General features: G+C 62.2%; 1 protein-coding gene and 1 long non-coding RNA gene across 2 annotated transcripts; both read left to right on the top strand.

Annotated features, from left to right (window-relative positions):
• The first annotated feature begins 8,320 nt into the window (after positions 1–8,320).
• MXD4 (MAX dimerization protein 4) lies at positions 8,321–22,700 on the top strand. Its single transcript, XM_021666984.2, has 6 exons — positions 8,321–8,393; positions 8,486–8,585; positions 12,432–12,461; positions 17,811–17,925; positions 19,005–19,167; positions 19,541–22,700. The coding sequence occupies exons 1-6, from the start codon at positions 8,330–8,332 to the stop codon at positions 19,687–19,689; spliced, it is 621 nt and encodes a 206-aa protein (XP_021522659.1). The 5' UTR covers positions 8,321–8,329; the 3' UTR covers positions 19,690–22,700.
• Positions 12,468–15,995, top strand: LOC135270123 (uncharacterized). Its single transcript, XR_010338373.1, has 2 exons — positions 12,468–15,382; positions 15,546–15,995. It is a non-coding gene; the product is annotated as an uncharacterized LOC135270123 (long non-coding RNA).
• Positions 22,701–25,492: the final 2,792 nt, after the last annotated feature.

Raw genomic sequence — 25,492 nt, 5'->3', positions numbered from 1 at the left:
CCCTGCCACTGCAGGGCTGCCCAGACCTCTCTCGAGTATCCAGAGCCTCTGTTCCGCCCACCCTCCCTCCCCGCAGGGACCCCAGCCGGCTGCAGGGCTGGCGGGAGGTCAGCTTTGCCCAGCAGTGGACCCGGAGGAGCCTGGTGGCTCGCTCAGGGCAGGGTGCCTTGCGGGGAAGGCACGTCGGAGCTCTTCGGGGGCTGTGGGAATCGGGGTGGGTGATGGAGGTGGGCAGGAGTGGGGCCACTCTGCTGCCTCTGCTGTGGTGGTGAATCTGGAAGCCAGAGCGAGGGCCACTCTGCAGGCTCTGCGGTGCAGCAGGACTCCCCATGTGCCTCCCAAACCCAAAATGCAGGCGGCCCATTCTCCCCTACAGCGGCCCACCTCATTCCCAGCCCTCGCCCCGCCACCCCCATCCTTCCTCAGGACTTGGCTAAACAACATGCATCTCATTCCTTCTTGGCGCGGGGAGATGCGGGAAGCTGGCCCAGTGGTCCTCTAGGCAGGCAGGGTGCTCCTGGCGTCTGCCCATCACTGTCCCCCTGCTGATGGCGTGGGGGTCCGACCAGGCGCTGACGGCCTTGGGTCGGGCTTACCAATCAGCCAGAACGCCCGGGGCCACCAGCGTGGCCACCACCTCTCCGTCCCTCCGCCCCCCTGGGAACCCTGCCCATTCCTCACACCCCAGAGTGTCCTGGGACCCAGGCTGCCACAGCTGAGTAGCCCAGCAGACACCTCCTCAGGCTTAAATCTCAGGCTTCACATTGCAATGACGATTGCAGTTTTATTTTTGGAGATGACACACCTACTGCTGCTTTTCTAGGATACAACCTGATTACTGTTTACCGGTGGAGTGCACATGCTAGAAGTGGCTTCTGGCAGGGGAGCGTATATAATGGGGGAAATATTATGTATCGAGATTATATTTATTTTCTAAATGCTGTAATTCGAAGCCATTTCCATAAATCTGTTGAAGAATTGCAGACACTCTCCTTTCTTCCGTCAACGCGGATCCCTTTTCTCTGCCTGGAAGGTGATGGTGTTGGTGCCAACACGCATTCTCCTCTAGGAAGCTGGAGGCTCCTGGACTCTTGGGACGATTAAAGGGCAGGATTTGACTCCCAGCGGTCCCCAGGAGTGGTGGCCACCCCTTGCCTCCTGCAAGCCCCTTCTCACCTTCCAGGGCTCTGCCCCACAATGCCTGTCCCCACCTGCCCACCCACCTGCCTGGGCATCTTCAGCTCAGCCCCTGGCCTGTGGGGGGCAGGGCTAAGTGCTCGTGGCCACCCCAGCTTGGGGCCCACCCCACCTGGTGGCCCTGGTCATAGCGCTGTGCTGCTCGCGCTCAGAGCGGCTACCTTCTGGAGTGTCCCAGACAGAAGGCAGGAGGGCGGCTGCAGCCTGGGTTGCCTTGACGATGGGCCTGTGCCACGGGACTTGGGTGCCCTGTCCTTTGGAGGTGGGCACTGGTAGGTGGGCAGATACTGGGGGCGCTTTATTTCTGGCAAGGGAGAAAGTGTGTTGGAATGTGGAGCCTCGTCTGAGCAGAGCTGTTATTTGGGAGCAGAGAAGAAGGGACATCCGGGGGACTCTGAGCTGGCCTGCCCGCCCCCACGCCCACCCCGGCGGACAGCCATGTTGCATGGAGCTGCACCACATCCCTTACCTGCTCGTGGGCACCTATGCTGGCCGCTTCCAGGCCAAGGCAAGGAGTCCTCCTCGTCCACCAGGTCAGCGGTGGCAGAGGGAGCGGAGACCAGGAAGAAAGGTTTTCCCCCTAGAGGTCTGGATGCAGCCTGCGCCCCCACAGCCCTCTAGGCCAGCCCTGGCTGCCTTGTGCACGGGGAAGGGGATCAGGCAGCCTTCTCCAAGAGCTGCCCTGCAGGAAAGCCTGGGGCCACAGGAGCCCCCCAGCAAGTCTTGGTCCCCCAGGAATGAGAGGTTTCCTGGGCTGCCAGACTTCCATACTAAAGGCAGGACATGTGGTCACTCTACCCATCTGTGGGGCTATGCCCACCCCAAGGGCAAAGCCAGGACCTGGGGGCAAAAGGGACCGGGCCAAGGCAGAACCAGCTCTGGAAGGCTCTAGAAGGGAGGGCCTGTTGCCTGCCCACAGATGGGGCTGGGGACCGCAGTCTCTGCGCTGGGGGCAGGACAGTGCCACGGGCCAGCCCCTGTGAGTTCGGTTTCTCCACCGCTACCATCATTGCCATCATTTCCTGAGCAGGCCTGTCTACTCCCACAACAGCCCCTCGAGGGAGCAGCATCCCTGTGTTGTAGATGGGGAAACTGAGGCTCGAGGAGGCCTGTAAGTGACAGAACTGGGTTGTGGGCATCTAGGAGAGTCTCCAAGAAGCAGATGCAGAAGTGTCCTCTGATGGGAAGTGTTCCAGGAAGCACGGGCCATGGCCAATGGTGGCTGGGTGGTGCCTAGAGGCCACTTCCAGGGACGGCTGCTGTGGAGGCAGGGGCTTGCCCAGCCCTGAGCACCAGGTTCCTGGTCCCAGCAGCTGGGGAAAGGCTGAGGCTGCCTGGCCAGGCCTCCTTGCACTGCCTAGGGCTCAGGAGGAAGCTCTGGGGCAGACAGACCATTACCATACCTGATCTTGGGGATGCGGCACCCTGTCCTGCCCTGCCCACTGCGGCCTGAGGCGTCTCCCGAGGCCCCCACCAGCTGCACTGTGGTGGGTTCCCTGTGGCTCATCTTCCTCGGCCCTTCTCCAGACAGGAAGCTCCCCATCCACCCACGCTGGCTGTGCTGGTTCCTGGGCTGTGGGGGTAAGGAGACCGTGAGCAAAGGGGCAGGTGGCTCAGGGGAGGCCTGGGGTGAGACCACAGGAAGGCTCAGAAGATGGTGGGCATCCTTGCTGGGATGAAGTGAGGGGCCAGGGAGCGGGTCTGCGGCACGGACTGTCCCCTCCCATCTTGCGGCCCAGCCCCACCTCTCCCATCCCCACTCATCTTCCCACCACCGCCCCTAGTGGCCACCAGGGTCACCCTACTCCACCGCCTCCTCGAAGCAGCACAGCCTGAGGTCCTGCCTCTGTTGGGGTCACCCCACTGTGGCAAGACACCCTAAGTCTGGACAGAGACCCCAGCGCAGCCTAACCCAGTGGCCAGGCCCTAGTCCTCAGGGTCCTACACCTGGGAGGAGGGTCCAAAGAGCTGGACCCCCCTGGCTGGCACAGCAATGACCAAGGGCAGGACAGACCATACCCCCAGTGGTCCTGGTCGGAGCTGGACGCCTGTACCACCAGGCTGAGGTGGGGAGCTGGCAGAACCCTGGAGAGGCAGCTTTGTGGCATCTGTGCACTGATGCCTCCACCAGGGCCCAACCCCTGCTCTTCTTGCCCTCTAGATTCTGCAGTGGGAGCTCAGGGGAAACAGGCAGGCCTCAGAGTGCCCACCCATATCATCCCCATGACCCAGAGTCCTGGAGGTGCTCCCAGGCCCCACACACCCACCTCCTCCAGGAAGCCTGCCCAGATAGCAGCACCCCTACCATTCATGAGAGGAGGACCTGCTCTTCTACCCCAGGCCTCAGGGAAGAAAGGGGCTCCCAGAACAGCAACGGGACCAGGCAGGGCCTGTCCAGCTTCAGAGGTTCTGGGCCTCCCAATTTTGGAGGCCACCCCCCAACACCACAGCAAGTGCCTTGAATCTGCCCACACATCCCTCCTGCATAAACTTGGTTTTCTCTTGTAAAAGCTTTTGAAAGGAAATTTTACTCCTTTGCTTTTGGACATTTGGGGCCATAGGAAATTCATTTAATTTACAGTTGTCTGAGTTGTCTAGGGGTCATCAGCATGCTGGGAAAACCTGGTAAAGTGAAAAAAACAATTACCCCACCAATTATTCACAAATGGAATGATCTTAAATTTAAAAATAACACTGACATTATGTTAGGTTATGTAAACATTTAATTACATCTCCATGCAATTTGATTGTGCCATCTTCTTTTTGTATTCTGGAGACAATGTTTTCCTGAGTGTCAAACTTTTTGGAATGCCCCCAAGAGGCCTGGCCTGGTGCCTGTGGCTGGCCAGCCCGGTTAGCCGGAGCTCCACCCAGGTTTTGAGTGAGACTCTGCTACTGACCGGCTGAGACTGGGCAGGCCCTGTCTCCCCTAAGCCCTGGTTCTCTGTGGGCAGGGCTGAGGGGTTGGAGGCTCTTGCTGATTTGGAGCTGATGTTCATATTCCTGGCACTTCCTGGGCACCCTTTAGTGCCCGGCCCGCTGCTGCCCAGGGCTTTGCATGCATCCTTCATGACACGTCCCAACCACCCAAGAGGCAAATACCATCGCCCCCATTTTATAGCCCAGGAAACAGGCTCGGGGAAATTAGGTGACTTGGGACTGGAATCCAGGGTGGCTTCAAGGGAGAGGCCCCAGAGGACCCCCCTGGTGCCAGCAGACAACCAGGCCTCTTGCTGCAGGGGGGCCAAGGCCTCGGGGGACTGGGCACATGCTGAGCGGGTCGCTGCTCTCCATCCCTGACCTGGGCCCCCCCGCACAGACCAAAATCTGCCAGAATGCTGGGGCAGGGGACCAGGGGTCTGCCGGCAGTCCACCCAGTAACAGGGGGCCCAAGGTGGGAGGCCCACGGCGTCAGGGGCCAGGGTGGGGGGATCAGGGCCTGGTCAGCTTGGAAGTGTGGGAAGAGGCTCTGCCGCTGCCGGGGCCTCGCCAACCTTCCCTCCCTGGTGTGTGAAGGGTGCTCCCTGAGGCCGTGCTGAGACACGCATCCCGAGAAGCCGGGAGTGCGGTGGCCACGAGGAGCTTGTGGATCCTGAGTCCAGAGGAAGGAAGCTGAGGCCTGGTGGGTGCAGGAAGGCTGGGAAACTGACTTCTGGAGGCTTCTTTGGCGCCAACCTTAGATACTCTCAGGGATCTGGCGGGGGGAGCGGGGTGGGAAGTCAGTGGGTGGCCTTTCCCAAGCCAAACCGAGAATCCTTTATTCTGTCCTCCACATGTCCCAAGAGGCAGCATCATCAGCCCCATTCACAGCCAGGGAAGCTGAGGCTGGGGCAGGCTGGCATAAGAAAACTCAGGAAATCCAGGCAGCAGAAGACAAGCCCGCTCTGGCCGTCCACCCAAAACCAGGGAAGCCCTTCTGCATTCAGGCCCTATCCCTTCCCTGGGAGCCCCTGCCTGGAGCGGACTGGGAGGGCCGTCATGAGGGAAAGGAGACAGTGAGGGTGAAGGACCCAGGGAGAATGCAAGGCTGGGCAGGGCTCAGAGGATGGGGCAGGAAGGGGGTGACCCCTGGGGGCCCAGGAGTGGGATAGAGAGGTCCTCCCAGAGTAGGGTGGGGGGACTGGGCTCCCCCGGGAAAGAGGCTGAAGATTCTGCCCCCTCCCTCTTGGCCTTCACTGGTTCCCACCGGACAGGTCCTGGCTCTGAAGAAGGTCCTGCAGGGCTTGGGTCCAACTGGCTGACCAGAGCCACATCCTCCCCACCCCTCAACCGCCCTGGGACTCCATGGGCATTGGTGCCTGCCAGCACTGACCCGAGGTGCCTCTGCCCATCTTGGGAGGGACAAGTTGAGACCCATGGGTGTAGAGACCCTGCCAGCCACAGGTGGGACCAGCACCCTCATCCCCCAGGGGCTCCAGACCTCTCCTGGCAGGGGCTCCAGGCCCACCTGAGCTGTCTGGGCCAGGCCAACTCACCTCCAGGCCTCTCCTGGCTGCTCCCTCCCCTTCCTCTTCTCCTGCCCCTGCTGGCTGATGCCTCCAGCACCCCCTCCCTGGCTGCACCTCAGCCCCTGGTCATCCATTGCCTCCCGCACCTTCTCCTCCCCACCCCCACTCCTTCCTGCTCCCCCAAGCAGTGGTGCCCACACTCCCAGGCAAGGTTGAACCCAGGGACACCAGGGAAGTGCTTGTTTCCCGGTGTGGTGGGAGACAGGGGGTTCCCAAAATGGCCAAAATTGAGGCTAAAAATCCCTTAGACTGGGGGCAGCATGCAGGTGCTCCCCATAGACACACCTGCGCCCCTGTGCTGCCCACTGCCGCACAGAACAAACCTCTCGCCCCATGGCAGCAAGGGGGCGTGCACTCTGGCCGGCAGGTGCACGTATACTAGGCCAGGTGTCCGCTTTAGGTGTCAGCACCAACCCAGCCGGCGGCCAAAGCTGGATGGAGCAACTCTGCAAAATGCTGACGACCAAGTGGAGAGCTGGGGTCCCCTGAGTCCACACACAGCCCTGCTCCTCCCCAGACTTGGACACCTTTACATGCACAGCTCTGGGCAGCCCTATAGACTAACCTGGAGGGCCACTGTGCTGAGTTCTTGTGAGGCGCTCTGCCCTGGCCCTGGAGTGACTGTGGCGCAGGAACAGGAAGGGTCTGGCTACCATCAAAGGGCTTGTTTCAGTGTCCGTGCAGGGCTGTCTCAGAGCAGTGTCCAAGTTCCCCGCTGGGTCCTGTGGGGCTCTAGGGGGAACACACATGATTCTGAAGCCCAGGTCACAGGCTTACACCCAGCAGGTCCAGCCAGGCCAGGAGGCTCTGGCTTCTGCATTCCTATAGCCCTGGGTCGTGTGTGGCAGCACTAATCTTCATTCTGTTGAGATTTCTGGGAGACCCTAGCAAATCCCTGAACCTCTAGTCCCATATCCTGATCTGTAGTTGGGCACGCAAAACACACAGTGAGATGCACATGAGGCTTTCATGCAGGTCCTGGTGCTGACGTTTTAATCATTTTTGTCCGGTTTGGCAGCAGCAGCCCCCTGTGCCCCACTGAGAAGTTCTGCAGGGGTCCAGCCCCCTTAGGCCTTCACACTCTCCAGCCTGCAGGGTCTGCCCTAGCCACGTCCAGGCCAACCTCAAAAATCAGAGAGAGGAGCCAGGCGCGGTGGCTCACGCCTGTAATCCCAGCACTTTGGGAGGCCAAGGCAGGCACATCACGAGGTCAGGCGTTCGAGACCATCCTGACCAACATGGTGAAACCCCGTCTCTACTAAAAATACAAAAATTAGCCAGGCGTGGTAGTGCAGGCCTGTAGTCCCAGCTACTAAGTTGGCTGAGGCAGGAGAATCGCTTGAACCCGGGAGGCAGAGGCAGAGGCAGAGGTTGCAGTGAGCCGAGATCGCGCCATCGCACTCCAGCCTGGGCGACAATGCGAGACTCCCCCTCAAAAAAAAAAAAGAAAAAAAATCAGCGAAAGGGGGTGGGTGCCCGGGGCCAGTCTGCGCTCCCAGTCCTGCCACCTCCCGGGCCAGTCTTAGGGTCAGGGTCACTAGGGCGACCCGCCAGCCGGGATTTGATGAAGAGTTCAGTCCCCTCGCTACAAAGGGCGTCCTTGGCCAGAGGTGGCCAGTCCCTGCCTCTGGGAACCCTCAGGCCAGACACAGAGGACGCAGCCCCCACTCCGGGGAGCCTCCCCACTGTGGCCGCCCGTCTGTGTCCCTTCCCGGCCCCGGGCCCTCCATCAGCTTCGGGGTCCGCCCGCTCTGGGCCTGTTTCCCCACCGACACCCTCAGGGAGGCCCGGCCCTTAGGCTCAGAGCGTCTGCGTCCCTCTCCGCAGCCCCGGCCTTTCCGGGGGCCGGTCTGCGTCCGGCGGGGCGGGGCGGGGAGTCGTCCGCGGCCACAAGCGACACCCCAGGCAGAGCGCGAGGCCCCGTGCCCCGCGGAGCCACTGCTTTCGCCGCGCTCAGCCCCGGCGGCCCGGCCCGGCGCACGCCCAGAGCGCCTCGCTGCGCCCGCGTCACCGAGACGCCCCGGCGTCCTAACGGGCCCTCACGCCGCCGGGCGGTCCCCGCGCGCGGCGCTTCCTCTCGGCAACGCGTCCGGCCGCGACGCCCTCATTGGCCGCACGCCCCGCCACCGGCCATTGGGCCGCAGTGCCTGTTTTACATAGGCCGCGCTGGCCAATCGGCGCGCGGCGCCTACTTAACATGCACGGCGGCCGCCAGTCAGCTAGCGCGGGGGCCGGGCCACCACGTGCTGTTGCTAAGCTCGGGCTTCTAAATTGTTACTAGCGCGGCCGGCCTATCGCAGGCCAGCTCCGCATCTGTCAACATTCTCGGCCCGGCCCGAGGCGCTCGGCCCGTCCCCATTGGCCCCGGCCCGGCCCGGTGCCCGCCCCCGGGGCCCGAGCGCCACCTCCCATTGGCTGTGCGGGCCGCCGCTCCCCCTTATGTGTCAATTTGAGGGCCCGAGGCGGAGGGTGGCGGCCAAGCGCCGGAGTCCGCGGAGTCTGGAAGTGCGGCGGCCGGGTGCGCGGGGCGAGCGGCGAGGGGCGAGCGGCGAGCGGAGCCGGCCGGAGCGGGCCGGGCAGGGCCGCCGCCGTCCTGGGGCGTGCGGGCGGGCGCGGGCAGGAGGATGGAGCTGAACTCCCTGCTGATCCTGCTGGAGGCGGCCGAGTACCTGGAGCGCAGGGAGCGAGGTAGCGCCCGCTCCCCATTGTGCGCCCGCGGCGATGGGCGGGCGGAGGGGCCGGGCCGGGCGGGGGCCGTTGACCGCGCCGTGTCCCCGCAGAGGCCGAGCACGGCTACGCCTCGGTGCTGCCCTTCGACGGCGACTTCGCCAGGGAGAAAACAAAGGCGGCCGGCCTGGTGCGCAAGGCCCCGAACAACAGGTACCGCCCCCCGCGCCCGCCCCCTCCCGGCCCGAACCCTCGCCCCCGCTCGGAGCGTGCTTCCGGGGCCCCGATTCCCGGCCCGCGGCCCTCGTCGGCGCCGCCGCCGCCGCCGCCGCGCGTCCCGGCGGCCAGCCTGGAGGAGGAGGCGCGCAGGCCGCGGCCGCAGCCCCGCCCGGCCGGCCCCGCCCTCGCCGTCGCCATCTTCCCGCGGCCGCGCCTCCCGGGCCGCTCGCGTAAACAGTGCCACGCGTACAGCGCCCGCCGCCGGCGTCCGCTCGCGCGCCGGCTCCCGGCCCCCGAGTTGTTCGGGACTTTTCCAGGCGGTTTAAAAGTTGTCAGCGGGCGCTGGCCGGTGCCCCGTGGGTCCGGAGAAACAAGCTCAGCCAGGGTCCCCCGGGGCTGCCGGCCCTAACCCCTTCTCTGCGCGGGTGGGTGGGCGGCCTTTTTCCGACTGGCTCCCGGAGCCGAGCTCTGCTGCTCGGCCGACCTCCTCCCACCCCCACGAGCCTGGACAGAGAAGGCGCGTGGAGACGCTGTCCTGGGCCCCACTCCTCCCAGGGTGCCCACCGCCCCTGCCCAGCCTCCTGATACACCGAAACTCCAGTCACCAGTGCGGGGGGTCCCCTTCTTTAAGACAGGAGGCTTATTTAGGGAGGAGGGGGCAGGCTGCAGGGCAAGGGCCCCATGAAGTCGTTACTCCTATCTTGACCTCGTGTTTAGGCTGCAGAATCCCCGAAGCTGGGGTGCGTGCAGGTCTGTGGAGTGGGGACCCTGGGCTGGGCTCCCCTGGGATTTCCACCCTCCTGGCTGCTGAGGACCACGGCACACCTGGCCCTGTCTGCGCCCACCCTAGCCCAGCCCTTCCGTGTGAACAGGCTGGGAGCTGCGTTTGCAGGGGGCTTCAGGGCCCCTTGGTAGAGGGCTTCAGGGCCCCTTGGTAGAGGGCATGGCTCATTCCGGTGGCCTGCCTGTTCTGGGGAAGCAGAAAGGCTGGCGCAGGGACCCATCTCTGTGGCATCCTGAGCCTGGTGAGGAATTGGTTGAGTCTCTGGCTGCCTTGGCTGGAACCTGTCTCTGAGTCCCAGCCCCTTGGCCCCCTGTTGGGGACAGTTTAGGGAAGGACAGGAGTGTGGCCAGGGGACCATTGCCTCAGGCCTCCTCGAGCAAGCCTGGCCCCTGCTGCTGCTTCTCACCAAACCAAGTCCGTGACCCATGGAGAACTCCGGGGTGTGACCTGGGGCTCCCCCAGCACGAACTGGCGAAGGCTGCACAAACACTGCCTCTATGCTGAGCGTTTCACACGTGCGGCCACTTCGTCTTCATCCCAGGCTCAGAGGTGTCCTCCCCCTACCCCCGCCCCAGTCTCTGTCGCCAGGCTCGAGTGTAGTGTCGCGATCTCGGCTCACTGCAACCTTCATTGCCCGGGTTCAAGTGATTCTTCTACCTCGGCCTCCTGAGTAGCTGGGACTAGGGGTGCATGCCACCACGCCTGGCTCATTTTTTTGTATTTTTAGTAGAGACGGAGTTTCACTGTGTTGGCCACGATAGTCTCAATCTCCTGACCTTGTGATCCACCTACCTCCGCCTCCCAAAGTACTGGGATTAAAGGAATGAGCCACCGTGCCCGGCCTGTTACTTTTCTATTTATGGCCAAGGAAACTGAGGCAAGGAGAGCTTTGGTTACTTACCTGCCACTCACCCACCTCTGATGATGCCTGTTCCTGAGATGGGGTCCTAGCTGTCCACATTCTGCTGGGACAGAGACCTTGTGGGCATTGGTGAGGGAGGCAGAGGGCTCCCCAGCTGGGGTGCGTCTCCCCATGGCTCCTCTGGGCCGAGCCCCGCTCCCCTGGGACCTGAGGGAGCCCAAGGCTGGCAGGCTTGGCCCCTTCCTTGGTGGGCAGCATTGCCCTGGAGGCTTTCCTCAGCCAGCCCAGACAAGCAGCTGGGCAGAGCAGAGGCCAGAGGGTTTCCGAGCCCCTGACTTATCCCCACTCGTGAGGTTTCCGTGCCCTGCCAAGTTGAGGGAGGGGACACACAGTGGAGCTGGGGCAGGGGGTAGGGAGTGCGGCAGGAGGCCAGTGTTGGGATTGAGGGAGGCAGCAGGGTCTGGGGCCAGCATGCAGGGGGTCCATTCTGTGAGAAGTGTGCTTGCCTCCTAGGGTTACGGGCTGCTGGGAATGCACTTGGCACAGCCTCAGCGGGGATGGGTCCCACCTCTCCTGAGTGCTCCTGGGACCCTTGTCACAAACATCCCCTAAATGGGCCCCAGGGGTCTCTGGGCCCAGGAGGAGCTGCAGGGGCTTTGGGGGGGGTGCCTGGCTGCTGGAGGAGTGCCCCCTGCCTCCAGGGTGGTGTCCAGCCCCATGCCACCCTTCAAGGGGAGGGCAGGTAGGCTTCTTTACGTTGAAGGGCACCTGCTGACCCTGACCTCCCTCCTGAGCCAGCAGACAGACAGACCCTCATGGCCAGGCTGCAGTTTGGGCTGAGGACAGAGCACGGCTCATTCCTGTGGCCTGCCTGTTCTGGGGAAGCAGAGAGGCTGGCTCAGGGGCCCATCTCTCTGAGGCCAGTGAGGAGCATATGGCTGTGGCCTCTGCTGGCTCCGGCTGGCCCTAGCAGTGGTTCTGAGGCTCCTGGTCAGCCCATGTGACTGACAGGCTCTCCAGGACCCTGAGACCTGGGTCTGGAGGTTCCGCTGAGGCCACATAGGGAGGCCCAGGGCCTGTTGGTACAGCGGATGGGAAGGACAGGCACTTGGCCTGAGTGGCGGGGACGAGAGATGCCAGATCCCAAGTTCCTGAAGCTTGCAGGGGTCAGCAGAAGCTTCAGGAAGGAGCCAGGAACTAGGGGCAGGGAGAGGCCTCAGGGCTGGGTCTGGAGGTGCCCCGAGGGGGCCTGAGCTCTCTGCCCGCCTGTGAACTCATCCCAGGAGGCGCAGGAGCCCTGGCTGGCCTGTGGGGTCCCGCCTGGACTGGGAAGGTGGCCTGGAGCTCGGATCGAGGTCTCCCTGCCTCATTGTCCTCCAGGGCAGATGCATGGCACACCCCGCAGCGCTGGGAATTGTGTGTCTGTGTCTGAATGGGCCACAGGCCCATACACACAGGTGTGTAGCAGGTGGGGCCACTGTCCCCAGAGAGGCTGAGTCTGGGCTTCCAGGGCGGCCTGTCCTGCTAGCACACAGCACCCGAGGGATGTGGGAGGGCTGGCCTCAGTGTCCCCCCGTGCCACTGGCCTAGGAAGCATCCACATCTCAGAGGCCCCTCATGGGCTGACCTGGCTGAGACTGCTGTGTCCCTGGCCCCATTGGTAAAGTGGGTTGTGGTTACACATGTGTGCTAGCCCGATAGGATGGTGGGTCAGGACAGGACCGCCCACGTCCTGAGGGCCTGGTCTCTGGGCTGCATCTCCACCTGCTGACTGTCCTAGGTGCAGGACTCCTTTGGCTCCAAGGACACAGCTGGCTTCGGGGACTGGGGAGCAGGGAAGGCAGACGGCTGGGTGGGTCAGTGCCAGGATCTTCTGCTGCTCCCTGGGCCTCCCCCGAGCCTCTGGAAGGGGGCCTGGGTCCTTCGTCAGCCAGAGTCCACATGGGCCTTGCTAGGTGGGCTGGTGGCCCTGGGTGCCCTGGACCTACCTGCAGCTCAGGGCCTCCCTGTCCTTGTGGCTCAGTGCATAGTTCCCCCCGCCCTGGGTGGGCAGCTGCTCACCTCCCCAAGCCCTCACTGTTCTGGGCCGTTCCGGGACCAGACACAGCCAGCTGCTGCTGCGTGGAGGGGCTGCTCTCTGTTCCCTGGTGGTCAGGCAGCAGAGTGAGCTCTGTCTCTCTGTCTCTCTAAACAGGTCTTCACACAACGAGCTAGAAAAGCACAGGTAAGTGACCCCGCAGCTCCTACACGAGTCCAGCGCCTGGCCCGTCCCGTGCTGAGGGTACGTGGTGCGCTGAGCCTGCCCGTGTCCCTGGCATGGCCGGCTGTGCTGCCAGGCTGTGTCCTAGTCTTGGGAAGGATCGGGCTTGGGAGGAGGATGCTGAGGTCTGCTTCAGGCACTCTGTGCTAGAGGCAGGAGATGGTGGGGGACCGGTCCTGCTCTCCGGAGCTCATCCAGGTGGGGGTCAGAGATGTGGGCAGGGGCCCTGCGGTGTGTGACCGTCAGGGCCCTTAGCTTTCGGGATGATGGGCTCCAGTTGGGAGGGTGTGGTGCTCTGCCCTGTGCATTCTGGGGTCTGCCTTCCAGGGAGCCGCACTAGAGTCTTGTCTGGGACTGGAGGGCTGCCAGTCCCTGGCCTCCTGGGAAGCTCCAGCCCAGGGCAGGGTTCAGGGGAGCCCTCGAGTGAAGCTGCGGGGTGTTCATCCCCGCAGGCTGCAGGCCCAGCTCTGCCAGTGGGGATGAGGTGTAGGTGAACTCAGGGGCCTAGGGCTGCCAGCGGGAGCCCTGGGTGAGCGCAGAGGCGGCCCTAGAGGCAGGAGCCCCATACCAGCAGCAGACAGAGCCCCCGAGGGATGCTGGGCCATCGCCCTCCTGACTTGTGGTCCCGTCTATGAGATGGGTCAGCTTTTTCCTGCCTTTCTGGTGGGGCGGGTCTGTGTGCTGGTTCAGCCCCCCACAGCCTGCTTTGAAAAGGTTTGGTGCTCGGCCAGGTCTCCGCCTCCCCCCATGTCTACCCCTACAGCAGCGCCAACTTCCGCTCCCCCGGGATTCGGGCCACTGGCTGGGGTGGGCGGCTGGGCAGGGACAGAACGCTGTGTTCTCTGAGGAACTGCACTTCCTGGACGGGTCATGTGTGTTTGGGGGTTCCCTAGAGGCCACAGAGGTGGGGGCAGGTACAGGGCCCACGAGAACCAGGCAGGCCTGGAGTTGTTCCCAGTCCTAAGGAGACTAGTCTAGCCTTGACCAGGACCCAGGAGCCAGGGCAGGCACGTGGGGATATTCAGGGAAGGCTTCCTGGAGGCGGTCCCTGGGAAGACAGTCCCCCAATGGGGACAGACTGAGGAGCAATGACATTGGGGTGGGTGAGTGGCAAGGGTGTGGCAGCCCTTGGGGGAGGACAGGGACCTGCCCTGGACCCCTGCAGATGCCCCTTGACCTGGCCTTGCCCTCTGCCCTTTCCTGCCAGAGGCTGTGTTTAGCCTGGGCCTCATGGGGCCTTTTTGAGACACAGGAGGGATGGGTGGACAGCCGGGGTGTCTCTGTGGGCTCTCCCACCCCTGTGCAGGGGGTCTCTGTCTCTGGCTGGCCAAGAGGCAGGTGTGGACAGCCCCACAAACCCACAGGCCTGGAGCTAGGGCCCGGATCGCAGCCTCCCGGATCCCGGCTGCTCCTGGCTGCAGGAAGGGCTGCATGCTGTCTTGAGGAAGGAAGGAAGCCCCTGGCTGGGCCACCCAGCCAAACCGGGAGGCAGGCCCTGGACAGCACTTTGCCTGGAGGTGTCTCCTTGCTGGGGACTGGGCTGGGCCTGTGGGACTTCCCCTTGTGGGTGCTCTGAGCCAAGCCTGCCCAGCCCGGCTCCTCCTCCTCCCTCCTTGTAGAGAGGCAGCTCCAGCAGGTCTGAGGCCGGTGCACCGCTGCCGACCCAGGGGCCAGGGGACCATGGAGGCCTCACCTTCCTGCTGCTCACCTCACGGGACCTGCTCCAGGCTCTGGTCTTAGCGTGTTTGGGGGAAGGTCCCAGCCTTCTTTACTGGCCATCAACAGCCCCTGGATGGCAGGGCCCATCCCAAAAGCCAGTCCAGAGTCCTCAGCTGACCCCTGCCCCACATTCCCTAGCATGTCCAGGTCCTGGGAGGCCCAGGAGCCCCCTGCAGCCCAGCCTCATGTGCGTGATGCAGCCTCACGCGGTCTTCCCGGAGCTTGGGACGTTCTGTTGGCAACATGTGGAAAACGCAGGCAGACAGGGAGTGGGAGGCACGCTGGCTCCTGGGCCACCCCCGGCTCCCCGTCAGTGACAGCCAGGCTTTCTGGTTGGCTGGGACGCTGGCGTGGAGCCATGCCCTCTCAGTGCCCTGGGTCCTCCTCCAGGCGTGGGGGTTCTGGGGAGGCTGGGAGGTGCTGCATCAGAGGTGGGGCTGCTGGCAATATCAGCCCATCGCGACCTGGTCCCGCAAGCAGGTTCTGCCTCTTGCCCACACAGATTCCTTCAGGAAGTGGGGTTGTAACAGCCTCTTGGATTGGCCAGAGACAGCTGTGGGTGCTGGCGAGGCCAGGGCACTGCAGCGGCAGAAGCCAGTGCAGCCACGGGCTTTGGGGCCTCATGGCTCAGAAGGGTGGGTGGGGATCTTCCTGGGGTCCCACCTCCAGCCAGTGGCAGAGCTGGCTCCAGGCCTGGCCCCAGCCTGCCCCATCACAGCCACCTGCTGCCCAGGGCAGGAACTTCTGTGGCCTGCAGCCCTGGCACCCGCCCTCCTGGGCCAGGGAGACCTGTTAGCGGGTTTTGGACAGTGCGTGTGTGTGGTCAGATGGCTTCTGTTTGTCTCTCAAGAAAGGTGTGCCGTGATTTCTAAAGCGGTCTGTTCACGGACCTCCCCTGCGCCCCACCCCAGAGACCGCATCCCGGGCCCTCGGAGGCTGAGCCACATCCTCCGCGCTCCCCGCGGGCACTAACATGCCGATGAGACTCGGATAAGAAGGGGACCTTGTTCTCCATTTCCTCACTTGATCTTTCACCCGACACCACGTACGTAAGTCCTGTCCACCTGTGTCAGGGCACGCTTCTCCACCTCCTCATCCCTGATGACCACACAGGACACCTGGCCGTGCCGCCTGCGTTCGTAGCGATGACCCTCTGGTTAACACAGGTATTTCCAGACGGTGCTGCGGTGAGCCATGGTGAGCACGGGCCTTTGCGTATCTGGGGGGATAGTTTTATAGGACCAAGGCCCTAGAAGTAGAGATGCTGTTGGTCAGTGCTAACTGTGCGATGGCCCTCTAGACCTGTGTCCCCTTCTGCTTTCCCACCAGCAAACCATCAGCGACCCCTCGAGCTGGCTGGCGCAGGAGCCACCCCTTCCCGCTTCAGCCCGTAGGAGGGTGAAAGCTGTGTCTCCTTGTCTGAGCTCTCATTCCGGGCTCTGGTGAGGTGGAGTCGGGCGTTAGGTTAGGTTGGCCCTCATGTTCTGCAGCTTTCCTGTGTGTGTCCTTCGCCCATTGTGACGTCGAGGCATTCTGCTTTTGATTTTTGCTGTGTGTGAGCTCAGCATACCACGAATACTAACCGTTTGTCTTTTGTATGTATTGCAAAGATTGTTCTCCTTGTTCTCGTCTTTCAGCTGTGTTTTTCTTTCTTGTGCAAACGTGTCTTTTTCTGATTGTCACAGCAATGTGTGTTTTTTTAGCCTAGAAAACCTGGAAAATACAGAAAAGCACGAAGCTAAAGAAATAAAGTTGCCAGGCGCGCCGCCTGGAGACGCACGCTCCCTGTGCCTCCTTGTGTTCTGTCGCGTCTCTCGTGTGCGTCTGCTCTTTTGTTTTTTAAACAAAATTGGGTCAGGTCACCTGTCACCTGTGTGGGTCCGTATCCTGATTTTTCACTTGACATTCATGATGTGCACCTGTCACACACTAAAATGCTAATGAAGTTGTTTGGGGTGGTGGAATTTAGGAATTTGTAGTTTTTTTCCTTTTTGTTGATTTGCATTTTTAAATTGTTCTGCAGAGGTCATGTAGTGCTGATGTCATTACCTGGGGGCTTGGAAAGCCATTTGTTAGAGTGGACCAGGGAGAATCCCTCTGGCAGCATCCCACTTGCAAACCTGGTCCCGATGGTGGCTGCAGTAGAGTGGCGCGCCTCGGGAAAGGACCCCTCCCTGAGCAGAGAGCACAGTTCCTGGGGAGCGGGGAGGCAGGGCGCTCGCTGCTGTTGGAGGTGGGAGGCTGAGGATCCAAGCACGGGGGGTGGTCATGGAGCCGCCGCCTGGGACCCCTTCCCCTGTGCCTGCGCACAGGAGGCAGAGCAGGAGATACTGAGGATCTCAGCCCCGTTCAGGCCACTGGCAGGCAGACCTCCAGACTGGTGAGGCTGTTACCGCTGCACCCCACAGCCCCTCCTTCTTCGGGTTCCTCCTCTGTCCAGAGAAAATGGCTCTCCCTGCCCACGTTCCTCCTGGGGGACAAGATTTGCTGGGCTTGGGAGTGGCAGGAGCAGACATGCCAAGGCCGGGCGCTCAGCATTGGTGCCGTGTGGGGAAAGGCACACGTGCAGGCATCCAGTTGGGCGGCAGGTTTTCAAAAGACAAAAAATGTTCCTACCCCTTGACCTGGCAGTTCCACGCCTAAGGATTTACCCAAAGCAGACTGTCCCGTATTTGGAAGCAGCCTGCGCAGCCTGCACGGGATGGCTGAGTCTGTGGGCGAACATGGCAGTGACAAACCTCCTGGTGCCCCGCACTGCCAGGCAGGTGCACACGGGCGTGGCCGGGGTCCCAGGCTGAGTCGGTGCCTCCGGGTGAGCTGGAGCTCCCCGTGAGCTCCACCAGCCTCCCCCGCAGACAAGCAGGCCAGTGGGAAGGCGGCGTTTCCGCAGGGGCAGGCCTAGGATGAAGCCGGGGGTCTCTCCCGAGGCGCCCGATGGATGCATCCTGGAGGATTGTGGCATGTGAGCAAGTACCCTTGAGTGTGAACAAGCAAGAACCACGAGTGCCACGACTCCCGTTTTGTGAAATGTGGATTGATCTGTGGGTACAGGGACAGAATCTGGAATGAAGCCGTTTCCAAGGGGATACGAAACTTGGGTTGGAAGGGCCTGGCCCCTGGCCCTCCTTTGACCTAGGCTGATCGTGTTTCCATGGTCACAGAAGTGACAGCACTTTGTACGTGATGAGATGGAAAAATATAAACCTTGTCTGAGTCCCTCAGACCTCTGGGTGCAGCCTGAACAGGACCCCTCGCCTCACTTCACCCCTCCCTGCACGTGGACTCCAAGGCAGGCATGGGGATGGCAGGGGGCGAGCTGGGGCTCCTAGGCAGTGCCTGGGTGACGCGCTGAGGCTCTGCAAGCCATGGTGAGCTGGGCACTTCTGCTGGGCGTCTAGGGGACTGTGGGAGTTGGGCTGCTCCTGGGGGCCAGGGGAGTTGGCAGCCAGGCTAGCAGGGGGTCCTTGAGAGGGACCCTCAGCACATCTGCAGCAGTGGATGGTGGGGGCTGGGTCTGTGCAGGGGCCGCCCCAGACCTCTCGCCCCATGGGCTTTGCCGCCCTGGCCTGATGGTTCTGTCTCTGGCTCTTTCAGACGAGCCAAACTCAGGCTGTACCTGGAGCAGCTTAAGCAGCTGGTGCCCCTGGGCCCTGACAGCACCCGCCACACCACGCTGAGCCTCCTGAAGCGGGCCAAGGTGCACATCAAGGTGAGTGGGCCTCGCCCTCCACCCTGCCCTGTCCGGCTGCCTCGGTGTCCCTGCCTGCCTTGGGGCTGCTCACGGGACCCTGGGCAGCCCTTGGATCAGAGGGCCTGAAGGTGGGTGGGGAGCCATCTGGCAGGTGTGTCAGGGGCCTGGTGGTTTTCGCCAGGGTGGAGGAGCAGTGGCAGGAGCTGCTGAGGGTCGAGGCGGTTCCGTGGCTTGTGCTGGGTTTGTTGGGTGCTGATGGCGTAAGAGGCCGCAGAGCAGCGTGCGCTGGGATAGAGAGGAGGGGTGGGGCATGCGTTGCCCGCTGGGGCACTGGGCTGTGAAGGGGCAGCTGCTGGAAAGGGAGAGGGGTTCAGGAGGGGCAGGGGCTCCCTTGGTGCCATCATCGAGAGGCTGACTGAAAGTAGACAGCCTGGTGGTGGTGCCAGGATGGAGGTAGGGGCAGCAGCAGGGCCTGGCAGCAGGTCTGGGCTAAGGGAGACATTCCCTGGGGCAGCCTCCCAAAGGACATTAGATAGCTCTGTTGGTTTGGAGGCCTTGTGTCACTTGGGCCAACCAGGGCAGGTCTCTGCCCCCTCTGAGGACCTCCTCTGCCTGCATAGGCAGCAGGAGCTTTGAAGGGGCATATCCAGAGCCCTGGGGGCCCTCACAGAGCAAGCAATGTCTCCGTGGGGCCCTCGGGAAGGTATAGAGAGGGCAGGGCACAGGTGCTGCAGGGACAGGCATAGAATAGGGCTGGGAGTGCATGAGGAGACCTGCTGCAAGCAGGACTGTCCTGGAGAAGGTGCCAGCCAGAGGTCAGGTCATAGGGCACTGACCCAGGGTGTCACAGCCACACATGGCTCAGCTTGGCCAAGGCTGCCTGGTGGCTGCGGGCTTTAGAGCTGGGCCGTAGATGGAAACCACAGGGCTGGGAGGTGTCACCTGACTGTGACCGCCTGGCTGGGGCAGGGAGGGACCCATGTCAGGCTGTGGGGCCGGCAGAGACTGGGCACCCTGTAGCCCCTAGCCTGGCTAGGCCTTGTCAGGGAGGGGGACACCCCTTCTTGCTGCGGGCTCATAGCTCCCCTCATCCCCAGAAACTGGAGGAGCAGGACCGCCGGGCATTGAGCATCAAGGAGCAGCTGCAGCAGGAGCATCGCTTCCTGAAACGGCGCCTGGAGCAGCTGTCGGTGCAGAGCGTGGAGCGTGTGCGCACGGACAGCACGGGCTCCGCCGTCTCCACAGACGACTCAGAGCAAGGTGGGGCGGGGGGCAGCCTCGCCGGGGCCTCTGGGCACGCAGTGGCACAGCTCCCTGGGTGGAGAGGAGGCGCCTGGTGCTGGGGTTGGGGAGGTCCCTCCCAGCTCCCTGCTGTAGTGTGTGTTCATCACCGTCCGAGTGCAGAGGGACTGGACAGGGAGGGTGGGAGGCACAGGCCGCGTTGACCACGGAGGGCTGGTGCTTCTGAGGCTGGGTTCTTAGCCAGAGCCCTCCTGGCATCTGCTGCCCTGGTTCCCAGACTGCGCCCTCTGCGCTTCTGCCCCTCTGCCCAGAGCTTCCATTTCCAGAAAAGAGAGAGATAGGCCGGCACCCTCCGTGTGGCCTGACCCCATCCCCGCTCTGTTCTCCCTAGAGGTGGACATAGAGGGCATGGAGTTTGGCCCTGGCGAGCTGGACAGTGTTGGCAGCAGCAGTGACGCGGACGACCACTACAGCCTGCAGAGCGGCAGCAGCGGCTTCGGGCCCCACTGCCGGCGGCTGGGCCGCCCCGCCCTCTCGTAGGCCTGTGCCCTCTACTGCTTGGCCTGCCTGCCCGCCAGCCACGCGTGTCAGCCCTCCAGTTCTCCTTCAGTTGACGCCAGCCTCTCCACAGGCCCACTGCTGTGCCATTCTGGAAGCTCCAGCTGCCACCTGGGCTGCCTGGCACTGTCCGCTTGCTGGTCAGGGCCTGCCGAGCCACCTGCCCCTCCCAGCTGGGCAGGGTCCCCTGCAAGGAGGCAGGGCCCAGCTCCCACGCCCGGAGCCCTGGTCAGCATAGCCGCCCACGGTCTGTTTTCAGATTCCTAATCATTCCAGAAGTATTAAATGTCATTGCTGCAAACCTCGGCGGGCGCCGTGTGAGGAAGCTTAATGACCACCACAGGGAGCTCAGACCCCCAGCCCTGGATCCCAGGAGAAAGGAGTGGACTGAGAAGGAAGGAAGGCAAGGCTGGCTGTCCATCCATCTGTCTGTTCACCTCCCTGTCAGTCCACGTAGGCTCCTGGCGTGGACAAGGGATCTGTGAAGGGCGGGACTTGGGTGAGCACCTGGGGCAGGTGGGCGGTCCGGGTCCTTCCCACCTCGCAGGTGTCAGAGCCGAGGGCTGGGCTCTCCTTGCTGGGCAGCATCTGCTCCGGTAGGACTGTCAGACGCGCACACGCACGCACCTAGGCACACGCACCCGTGTACACGCTCACATAGGCAGACACACCTGGGCACCCCGAGGTCACGTGTTCTGGGGATGATGGCCTTCAGGGGTCATCTGGCAAACAGCAGCCCCTGGGCTGTGCCTGCTTCCCCCTCCAGCTCCGGCTCACCCGCGCCCACCCAACAGTCCTACCTATGCACAAGAGAGGGGCTTCTCTTCCTGGCTGGGGCTGGGGCGAGCTGGAGTTACAGCCGCTGGGTCCTCGAGGGCTTTTTCATCTCCCTTTTTTTAAACAAAAAGCAAAAAAGTAAAATGCTGCACTGCCCCGCAGCCCGGTGAGAGCTCCGGAGCCTCCTTAGGAGAGGGGTCCTTATGAGCTCTGCTGCGGCAGCCTCAGCTGGCAGAGAGGCTTTCCCAAAAAACAGAAGCATTTTTAAAAAGAAGAAAGCGTCAAGACTCTCGGCCGAGGGGCGTCCGTGTGTGCTGCCTGGTCCCTGAACCAGATTTTTGTACTCTATTTTCCTAGCGTTGTTGTGTCCTTGTTTGCCGAGGGGTGGGAGCCACCCAGCGTCTCAGGGACCTGTCCCTCTGTCATGTCGTCAAAGTGTGCCTTGTGTCTTGTGTCTGGCCTTGCCCTTCCCACCAGCATGTCCCTCGTGGCTCAGGGTGCCCCAGGCCTGCCCAGCCAGTGCCGTCCTCCCATCCCCTGTGGGCAGCCGCTCCCGCCAGCCAGGGCTTCCTGGGGGCGCTGCAGCCGGGCCCCTGTGGGCGGCACAGAGGGGCTGTAACCTGACCCCTAGTGTTGCCTTCCCCAGCGGCTGGCAGGGGCCTGCTTGCTCCCTAAAGAGGTGGATTCTTGCCTTCACCTGCCTTGAGACCCCCACTTCCTGGCCAGGTTGCAGACGCTGGCAGCCAGTGAAGACTGCGCTGAGCAGTGGTGCAGGCCTGGCGCCGGGAGGCTTGCCTCAGCCTTTCCTGCCTGCAGTCTCTGTCCTTGGTGGGGCTGGCCCTCAGCACGCCTCTGCTGCACCTTTACCAATTTCCATATCGTGGGGAAAATTCATGTCTATTTTCAGTCGTATGCACAGATGCCCCAGGGTGGGGGGCCTGTTGTGGTAGAAAGGGGTCCCTGGAAACAGCTCTGGCACAGAACCTGCCCTACAGGCTATAGGGGGCCGGGTGCCTGGAGCCAAGGGGCATCCACACGCCCTGCGGGTGGTGGTGAGGAAGCCTGTCTGCAGCTTCTTCCAGCCCCACTGGTGCCCAGAAAGGAGCTTCCCCTGCCTGCCTGAGCTGTCCCCGCAGCCTTCATTTCAAACACCCCTGCACCTCTGAGCAAGGCGGGCCATGTTAAGAGCTGGCTTTCCGAGCCAGCACTCCAGGGCCCTGAGGTGGTCGCATCCCTGCCCTGAATTTCTGAAGCACCAGCTCCCTGCCCCACCCTCTGGTGCCTGGGGCGGCCAGGGGGCTTCTGCTCTCATCTCTGACCAGCAGAATCCACCCAGTGACAGTGGTGGCCCCTCGATCGACCCTCCCGGCAGCTCAGCCCATGGCTTTTCAGGCTGTGGTTCCCACGTGGACTGGGAGGCAGTCTCATAGCCACCGGGGTGCTGTTCAGCTGCCCCTCCCTGCCACCAGCAGGTGGGTGAGGGGCCCACTGGGTGGGGGCTGGTGCTAGGAGTCACCCACATGCTCAGACCTCCCACAGCTCACTGCCAGGGGCCTAGGTTGCCATCCCTGGTGGCTCCAGGGACCAAGAGGCCGTCACCGTGTCTACAGAGAGCAGACGAGAACAGAACAGCCCCGGGATACCCGAGTCTCTGTTTGTGCCCTCCCAGCCTGCACTAGGGCTCTCGGCCGCTGAACACCTAGGCCCAGGCCTGGGTCCCCAGCCTTACTGGGAGGCAACCCCCGCAAACCACATACCAGGGCCCCGCCATCCTCACAGAGTGGGAGAAGCCGCAGCAAAGCTTTGCCTCTGCAGACCCTATCTTAGGGGCACAGTACTTGGGCCTGCGACCCTGGGTGGTGGAGCCCTGTTCTGATCTTTGGCCCTGGGGGTCCCGATCTGCTGTCTGCCCCGGCCCATGCCATCTGAAGGGTGAGGCGGGTTCCCCTGTGCCCTGCCTCCCTCTGTCAGCGAACCTGGGACCCTCTCCCCACTGTCCGTACAGAGGACCCTGACCATGGGCCAGCAAGGTGGCCCCAGGCCCACGTCGGGCACTAGGACAGGTTCCGTGCCAGAGTTGGGGGCCACACGAGGGCCTGGTGCCAGTGAGGGGGCGTGTGCTGGAGAGGGAAAGGGGCCCCCGCCCAGCTGTCCACCTCGTGGGCCACGCTGTGTCCTTATGTCATTGTAATATAAATACAGATTTTTATACCTCACTCTGCTGGCTCCGGCTCTTTCTGTGATTGTCACTGTTGCCGTGCTCCGCTCCCTGCCCTCAGCCTCCAAGCAGAGAGCCTGGCCCAATGGCACCACGCTGTGTGTCTTTCAGGTGTGACCCTCAATGCCCTGCCACAGCCTCCTTTCTGGGAGGCCTGACGGAGCACGGCATCCCCTGGCACCAACCATACCGGGCCCACCGTCACAACTACCTCTTTGGATGCTGGGGCACCTGGCGCTGGGTGAAGCTGGGATCGAGGCAGGAGACCCCATGGGCCTGTTGGCCAACCAGTTGCTCTTATTCTCATCCCAGAGGCCCTGGGACTCTGCCTCTGGGCCTTGTGCTGGGGCCCTGCTGGCCGAGGACAGCCCACCCCTTGGGGTGCTCCATGCCAGCCAGGAGCCCTCTGTGCAGAGGCCGCTGGCTCTCAGAGCTGCACCATGAGAATCCTCCTGCACCTGTTCCCAGAACTACCTGGGCGTGGCTTCTGCCTCCTGCCGTGGGGACCTGCCATGCTGAGGTGCAGCGAGATGGCATGGCCAGCTGTCTGCTTGTGCCGGTAATGACCGTGGAGGCACAGCTTCCTGTTGTGCCCATTGTGGGGGCTGTTGTGAGGTGGTGAGCCTTGTGCAGTGGGGGAAGAGAGGCCTTGCTTTCACCCAAGCAAGTCAGGCTGGCTGCCCGCTCTTCGACCCTGAGGCCCATTGGAACCCCCTGGAAGCAGAGCCCTCTGATCTTCGAAGGCTGAGGTTGGGGGCATGGGCCCGGGTACCCTGGTGCAGAGGGAGGAGTCCTGGGGGCCCCAGCAACAGGCAGCTGCGAGAGGAAATACCTGCCTTCAGTTCTGGAGAGTTGTTGGATCTGGGAGGTCCTATGGGGGCTTCTGAGAGGGTGGGGCCACCATGCTGTGCATACGGCATCTGTGAACTGGAGAGGGCCCAGTGGGACCCGCCAGCAGGTTGTGGGGTGGCCATGGAGGGTACCTGCCCAGGACTCGGGAAGGAATCTGAGCTTTCGCAGCCCCCAGCAGCCGTCTGGATCCTTGAACCTGTGTGGACCCCGGGGGCCCTGGAGGCCATTAGTGGGGACACCACAGGAAAGAAAGCAGTTCCTCCTGGGAACGTGGCTGGGGCCTCAGAGCCACCGTGATTTAGGCATTCATGTACATGTGGACATTTGAATCCCAAATGTTAGGATTTGGGATCACCACCACCACTGTATTCCATCGAGGGCATGTGGGTGCCAGGGGCTGTGCCCAGTTCCCTGTATGACTGGTGCCTGGTATCCTCATGCTGGGCCCTTCTCACAGGTGGCACACTGAGATTTGGAGAAGCACCCCTCCTCCTGCTCACCAGGCTGGAGGGTGGGATACCTGGGACAGGACCCCTGTCCTTTGGGACGCCCTTGATTCTCCCAGCAGATTCCATCTCTGTTTTCCATCTTCGTGCTTGCTGGGTTACAGCAGGTCCCCCTCCAAGTAGGACACCTGCCTGCAGCCTCCCGCCCACCCACTTCTTGGCAGCCAGAAGGGCCTCAAATTTCTCCTTGCCCCCCTCCCTAAAGTCCTCCTCTGGGTCCCCATGGCCTCCAGATTAAAGCCAAACACCGCTTTTTGTCCTTCAGCTCAGTCCCAACCACCCCTGCACTGGCTTCAGCGCCCACGGCCCCCCGCCCCTGCATTCACCAGCTCAAGCACAGCCTCCTCTGGGAAGTGGGCCCTGAGCCCCCTGTATCCCTTCCCTCCACATTTTTGCTGGGATTATGGCCACCCAAATTAGGTGCTGGAATCATCTGGACTAATCACCGCAGGGCCTTCTTACATTGCTCCTTTCCTAGTCCCTGGCCAGGTCAGCCCCGCGCACACCAGCCTCATGGGGATCTTTCCAGAATGACAACGGTTATGCCACTGGCCTGCCGAACCTCAGGGGCTCACAACCCCTTCTCTTGTCCTGAGCCCTTTCTGACACACCACCAATCCCAGGCTCCGCTGCCAGCCCTTGTGGTCCCCGTTCCTCCCCACTCCGAAGGCCCTCTCCACGTGGCCACCTTGGTGAATGACCTCTGTCACCTCCTTTGGGGTTATGCTGACCCAAAACTGCTCTTGAGTTGGGGACTGAGTTCTCAGCTTTGTCACATGTATGTCAACAGGATGGAAAACAAACTCTTTCCAACCCTGCCATCTTCTACTTAATAGGAAGGATTAGTAGGAAGAACAGGAAGCAATGCCACTCTCTGCTCAGCTGGAAACCCCTGAGTCTCCCTGACCATCCTGCTGGTTATCAGGCCCCACGTTCTGCCGGCTCCTGCAGCTTCCTGTGCCCACCTCTCTCCTCCTCTCCCCCATGCTGCAAGAGCGGTCCTGTATCTTATCTCTTGCCACCTTTTGTAATTTTTGGTTTTGCAGAATTATGCTTCTAACACATCTGAGAATTCATTCTCCTGCAAAACAGCCCCCATTCTCCATTGCTTGCAGAATAGAGTCTCACAAAATTCATGGAAAACATATCTAAAACAAATCATCTTTAACATCTGACTATTACTTCTAAAGTTTAAAAATAGACTGAAAAGATATTGTCCAAAACCTAAAATATTTTTTAATATTACTAGGAGAAAACCGCTTCCACAGGAAGGAGAAAAAGCAGACAGCAAAACGCTCGATCCTCACAGCTCTGTCTTGAGGTCTGTTTAGCCCATGATGTCCTCACGAGCTTTCTCAGGGAGGATGAATTCCTGGGCCCCAGTTATCTTCTGACCCTACTGAAACCCCACATGATTTTGACTGCTGAAAAG

Source organism: Aotus nancymaae, unplaced genomic scaffold (genome assembly GCF_030222135.1).
Source record: "Aotus nancymaae isolate 86718 unplaced genomic scaffold, 86718_ANA_hifiasm-v0.15.2.pri h1tg000006l, whole genome shotgun sequence".
Classification (NCBI taxonomy): domain Eukaryota; kingdom Metazoa; phylum Chordata; class Mammalia; order Primates; family Aotidae; genus Aotus; species Aotus nancymaae.
This window is presented reverse-complemented; position numbering and strand designations above follow the sequence as displayed.